This window comes from Pezoporus wallicus, unplaced genomic scaffold (genome assembly GCF_028554395.1).
Source record: "Pezoporus wallicus isolate ANWC-B61680 ecotype Strahan unplaced genomic scaffold, APGP_CSIRO_Pwel_v1 scaffold_7392, whole genome shotgun sequence".
In the NCBI taxonomy this organism is placed as follows: domain Eukaryota; kingdom Metazoa; phylum Chordata; class Aves; order Psittaciformes; family Psittacidae; genus Pezoporus; species Pezoporus wallicus.
In genome coordinates, this window is record NW_026639923.1 from 4,406,861 (window position 1) to 4,412,997 (window position 6,137).

The 6,137-nt window shown below is 45.6% G+C and overlaps 1 protein-coding gene across 1 annotated transcript; it reads left to right on the plus strand.

Moving 5' to 3' along the window:
• Nucleotides 1-58: 58 nt before the first annotated feature.
• On the plus strand, nt 59-5,735 carry AIMP2 (aminoacyl tRNA synthetase complex interacting multifunctional protein 2). The gene is made up of 4 exons (XM_057416985.1): nt 59-205; nt 3,863-4,066; nt 4,578-4,809; nt 5,326-5,735. Exons 1-4 carry the CDS (start codon nt 74-76, stop codon nt 5,709-5,711), a joined length of 954 nt encoding a protein of 317 aa, XP_057272968.1. The 5' UTR covers nt 59-73; the 3' UTR covers nt 5,712-5,735.
• Nucleotides 5,736-6,137: the final 402 nt, after the last annotated feature.

A 6,137-nucleotide genomic window follows, 5' to 3' on the forward strand; every position in this document is an offset into this window, starting at 1 on the left:
GGCCAATGGGTACAGCGGGTAGGCGGGCTCAGTGGCTGCTGAGAACGGGGTGCGCGTCGCGGCGGGTGCCGCCATGCCCATGTACAAGGTGAGGCCGTTCCACGGCGCCGGCGGGTCGGTGTTGGCGGAGCAGTTGCCCACTTGCATGTACCATCTGCCTAGCCTGCACAGCCAGCACCCGCCCGCCGCCTCGCCGCCGCCGCAGGTAGGAGCGAGGGGCAGCGGCTGGGCCAACCAGGGGGAAGGCCCACTGCTCTCGGCAGTGGACAACGGGCCGGGGCCGCCCTGCTGCGGAGCCCGGCGGGCCCGCCTCCGGCCGCGCTGGGCTGGGGTTTGTTCCCGGGGGGAGCTGGGAGAAGCCTCCAGGGCCGGCCACCCGCAATCGCCTGCCTCAGCCCGCAGGAGCGGCGTGGTAGTAGAGGCCACGCCCGTTCCTCTGCGCTTACCAGCAGCGCTTGCGAGGGTTCAATAAAAACGGCTTTGTCAGGAAGTTCTCTGTGGCGCTTGCTAAGCTTTCCGTAACTCGCAGCCTGGCTTCTCGGGGCTCTCGCCTGTGGCTCTTGCTGGTTTTACATTGAAACAGGCGTGTTTGGGCTCTGGGCCAAGCCCTTGCAAGACCGGAGCTAGCTCAGCATGCCCTGTCCCGTCCCGCTGCATGGCCACCCTCCCAGCTCTCGTCTCTGCTGTTGAGATGGGAACGAGGCAGCTACGCACCCTCCATCCTGGTCTCGGTTACTGTATTAGACAAAAATGCAAAACACTGTTACATTAATTTAGTTGATTTCAGCCTCTTCCAGTGTCAGGAATGCTTTGGATTCTTCCGGGCTGTTTGTGGCCATTTTTAGCTTGATGCATCAGGCTTTTCAGTGAGTATGTGCTGTGCCCTCACCCAGGTTGCTGGTGGTGATACTGAGCAGGAGTAGACTTGGGGCAGAACTGCGTGGGAATGCTAACAAAGCTGCCCTCCCCCTGCAACAACAGCATTAACTTCCCATCTCCTCTGAGAGTGGTTTTTATTTCATGGAATTGCATAATAGGAAAACCTGTAGGCAAATAACGGTCACTTAGGAGGTGTTTCCATGTCTTACCTTTGAGAATGTTGTGTAAGTGGGTATCAGGATTTCACTTGGATACCTTGCTTGTTATCTCTTTATCCATTAGACTGAAAGAAGTTTGGTTGCTAGGTTGGATTTCATTAATCCTTATTCAGAAAATGGATTATCTATACAAAGATACTTTAACGTTATTGCAACTTTGTAGACTTAATACTTCCCCCAGGAATATATTTTCCATCTTCTAAAAAAGGTAGACTTGTAAGATAATTGAGATAACATGCTTTGGGATTAACATGTAACAAAGCCTGTCACCTTTTTCTGTATAGTTTATATTCTCTGAACCAGAGAATGGCTGCAAAGTGTTGTTTCATATGATATACCATCCAGCCAAACCTGCAGGTTTTTTTACTTCACTAACTTCCTGAATTGTCAAAACATTTCCTTGTTTGGCAGCCTCAGCACAAAATCAGTCTGCTTGTTTGGGCTGGAGAGAATCCTGATGAGATAACTTTGTTTTTTGAAGTTTCAATTCAGCACTTCATTGCCAGCCTTAAGTCTCTGTGGTTGTAGTCTGCTGTGTACTATGTTAGACAGTTTGCTGTGGCTACTGATTTAAAAAAAATGAATTTTAAGCAGGAAGATTTCAGAGATTTGATTAAATAACCTGTTGCTTACCATCTTCATACATACTAAAGGCAAGACAACTAGTTGACTTAAGACCATGACATTCCATGATGCTCTGGTTATTTGAAGGTGTTTAGAGTCTAAAAAGTTTAAGAGGCTTATAATAAGTGGAAGCAAGGACAGGTGGCCTGGGAAAAGTACAGGGATGTTGTTCAGGAAGCTAGGGACCAGGTTAGGAAAGCTAAGGCCCGGTTAGAATTAAACTTGGCTAGGGATATTAAGGATAACAGAAAGGGATTCTACAGGTACATAGCAAATAAAAAACAGACTAGGGAGAACATAGGCCCCCTCAGGAAGCTCTCGGGAGAACTGGCTACACAGGATTTGGAGAAGGCTGAGGTTCTGAATGACTTCTTTGCCTTGGTCTTCACTGCCAAAGGCTCTGACCACACCACCCAAGTCCTGGAAGGCAGACACAGGGACTGTGAGAATGAAGACCTTGTGCCCACTGTAGGAGAGGAACTGGTCCAAGACCATCTTAAAAATCTGAATGTGCACAAGTCCATGGGTCCTGATGAAACCCAGCTGTGGGTCCTGAAGGAGCTGGCAAATGAAGTTGAGAAGCCGCTGGCCATCATATTTGAGAAATCATGGCAGTCAGGTGAAGTTCCCAGCGACTGGAAAAAGGCAAATATAACCCCCATTTTCAAGAAGGGGAAAATGGATGACCTGGGGAATTACAGACCAGTCAGTCTCACCTCTGTGCCTGGCAAAATCTTGGAGCAGATTCTTCTGGAAGGCATGCTAAGGCACATGAAAAACAACAAGGTGCTTGGTGACAGCCAGCAGGGCTTCACTAAGGGAAAATCCTGCCTGACCAGTTTGGTGGCCTTCTATGATGGGGCTACAAAAGTGATGGACAGGGATAGAGCAGTTGATGTCATCTACCTGGACTTGTGTAAAGCATTCGACACTGTCCCACATGACATCCTTGTCTCTAAATTGGAGAGACATCAATTTGATGGATGGACCACTCGTGGATAAAGAACTGGCTGGATGGCTGCACACAAAGAGTTGTGGTCAGTGGCTCAGTGTCCGTCTGGAGACCAGTAATGAGTGGTGTCCCTCAGGGATCGGTGTTGGGACCAGTCTTGTTCAACATCTTTGTCGCTGACATGGACAGTGGGATTGAGTGCGCCCTCAGCAAGTTTGCTGATGACACCAAGCTGTGTGGTTCAGTTGATACCCTGGAGGGAAGGAATGCCATCCAGAGGGACCTCAACATGCCTGTGAGGTGGGCTGATGCCAACCTCATGAAGTTTAACCATGCCAAGTGCAAGGTCCTACACCTGGGTCGGAGCAATCCCAGGCACAGCTACAGGCTGGGAAGAGATTCAGAGCAGCCCTGCGAAGAAAGACTTGGGGGTGTTGGTTGATGAGAAAATGAACATGAGCCGGCAGCGTGTGCCTGCAGCCCAGAAAGGCAACCGTATCCTGGGCTGCATCCAAAGGAGTGTGACCAGCAGGTCGAAGGAGGTGATCCTGCCCCTCTGCTCTGCTCTTGTGAGACCTCACTTGGAGCATTGTGTGCAGTTCTGGTGTCCTCAACATAAAAAGGACATGGAGCTGTTGGAGCAAGTCCAGAGGAGGCCATAAGGATGATCAGGGGACTGGAGCACCTCCTGTATGAAGATGGGCTGAGAAAGTTGGGGCTGTTCAGCCTGGAGAAGAGAAGGCTGCGTGGAGACCTCATAGCAGCCTTCCAGTATCTGAAGGGGGCCTATAGGGATGCTGGGGAGGGACTCTTCATTAGGGACTGTAGTGGTAACACAAGGGGTAACTGGTTAAAACTTGAACAGGGGAAGTTTAGATTGGATATAAGGAGGAAATTCTTTCCTGTTAGGGTGGTGAGGCACTGGAATAGGTTACCCAGGGAGGTTGTGAATGCTCCATCCCTGGCAGCGTTCAAGACCAGGCTGGACGAGGCCTTGGGTGATACGGTTTAGTGTGAGGTGTCCCTGCCCATGGCGGGGGGTTGGAACTAGATGATCTTAAGGTCCTTTCCAACCCTAACAATTCTATGATTCTAAAGTCTTTCTAAACTTGTTGTCAAGTAAGCTGTGGACTATTTTGACACTGAGCTGAGTGAACATTCATGCAACCTTGGTTTTCATCTCCTGTAGGAGGAGGTTGATCCTTCACTTCAAGCACTTGAAGCCCGCCAGGAGTTGATTCTGAAACGCTTGTATGAACTGAAGAGTGCCGTCGATGGTCTCTCAAAGATGACACAAACCCCAGATGCTGACATTGATGTAACTAACATAATTCAAACAAACGACTGTTCTCTGACAGCCAATGGAGCAGATTTGGATGTGATGCTTGGAAAGGTAAATTCACTTGAGCCATATACATTGATGGGTACTTTCTCTGCTCTCAAAATTTTCAGGGTTGGAAGGGTAGCATTAAAACCTGGGACACTCCGAACTCATCAGAGAAGTCTTACATCCTTACAAAGAACCTACAACTACCATATAATTTTGAACATCCAGATTATAGATACAAAAGTTTATAAATAATAAATCCCATATATTCTTATTTGGATAGAATTCTAAGCTAGAATAGTTGATTCTGAAATTATGACACTTGGTTTTTTATTTGTTACTAACTTGAAATTTTAACTTTACCTTCAGATACGTCTCGAATTTACCTAAGTCATGTTCTTGAATGATGCGTTGAGGAAGGTTTTTAAATGTTTAAACAAGTTTTAAATGTTCAAACTTGAATAGATTTGAGTAGCATTAGAATTTTAGATACACACATACATGGTTACGTACTCTTTGGGGTCAAACAAAATCTCTTTCACTGTCTTCTCTACTGAATGTTTTACTTTCTATTCAGGATTATGGTGCCCTGAAAGATGTTGTAATCAATGCAAATCCATCTCTACCTCCATTGTCATTATTAGTGCTGCACAATCTGCTTTGTGAACGCTATAAAATATTATCAGCTGTTCATACACATTCATCCGTGAAAAGCGTGCCAGAAAACCTCCTGAAATGCTTTGGAGAGCAGACTAAGAAGCAGCCTCGTCACGAGTATCAATTGGGCTTTACTCTTATATGGAAGGATGGTAAGAACAAAGTTATCTTGCAGATCAGTAGTTTACAATAGGTGAGAAAATGAAACTTGGGCATTAAAACCTTGACAACAGATGCTTTGGCATCCTTGTGCTGACATTTGATGGATACATACTGCAGATAACATTTTTGCTCTCTTCATAGCTGTTAATGATGGGGACAGAGGAGGAAGACTTGTGTTTGTAGTTACCAATACTAAAATACACATGGCATTTACATGCTTGGTTGTACCCACAGGATTTCTTTTATAGAAGCGTTTTTCAGTGTCTAGAAGTAAGTTGGCTAGAATAGAAATGAGGTGGGAGATTTGGCTGAAATGTGCAAAAAGTGATCTCTCTGTCCCAGGTTCCTGCATTAGTCTATTCAGACTCAGAAAATGGAAAATTGTTCCTTAGGTTAAGTATGTTAACAGTGGTGCTGGCATCAAAAATAAAACACATCATGGCATTGCTGTTACATTTAACTTCTTTACCATATGGTATTCACTTTTTTCCTTTTCTTAATTTCAGTTCCAAAACCCCAGATGAAGTTCAGTGTTCAAACAATGTGCCCTATTGAAGGAGAAGGGAACATCGCCAGATTTCTCTTTTCCCTGTTGGGCCAGAAGTACAATGCAGTAACTTCAACTCTGATTGACAGCTGGGTGGATACAGCCATTTTCCAGCTCAGAGAAGGTAGCAGTAAGGAAAAAGGAGCAGTCTTGCGCTCTATGAATGCTGCCCTGGGCAAGGCAGCGTGGCTGGTGGGAAATGAACTCACCATAGCAGACATTGTTGTGTGGTCTGTGCTTCAGCAGATGGGTAGTGCCAATGCTGCCCCAGCCAATGTGCAAAAATGGATGAAGTCATGTGAGAACTTGGCACCTTTCAGCTCTATTCTGAAGCTACTCAAGTAAGCCTGTACTCTTTTATAATGATAATCTTATTATCCCTCATGCCTGCTGTAGTGGTTTGAGTCCTTTCTGAGATGTATTCAAGTACTACAGTTGAAAAGAATTCTAAATCAATAAAAACATTACAGCTAACTTTTGGGTGTGACCTTCCTTTTTACTAACTGCTGCATGACACGCGTATTTGTCAATGATTGTAAGTTATGTGCAGTAGTTTTACGTAAATACATGCTGCACTTTTAATATTTCCTTATCTTTTCCCCTGTAACCCAAATGCTTATTTACGCAAGTTATCCTGAGGCTCAGTGCAACATGAATACTTTCTGCTGACTGAAGACTTCTGGACTAAGACAAAAAGACCTTTAAACAACACACAGGAGAATCAAAATGCATTGAGATGTATCTATGTAAAAAAGGAACAGTTTATATAAC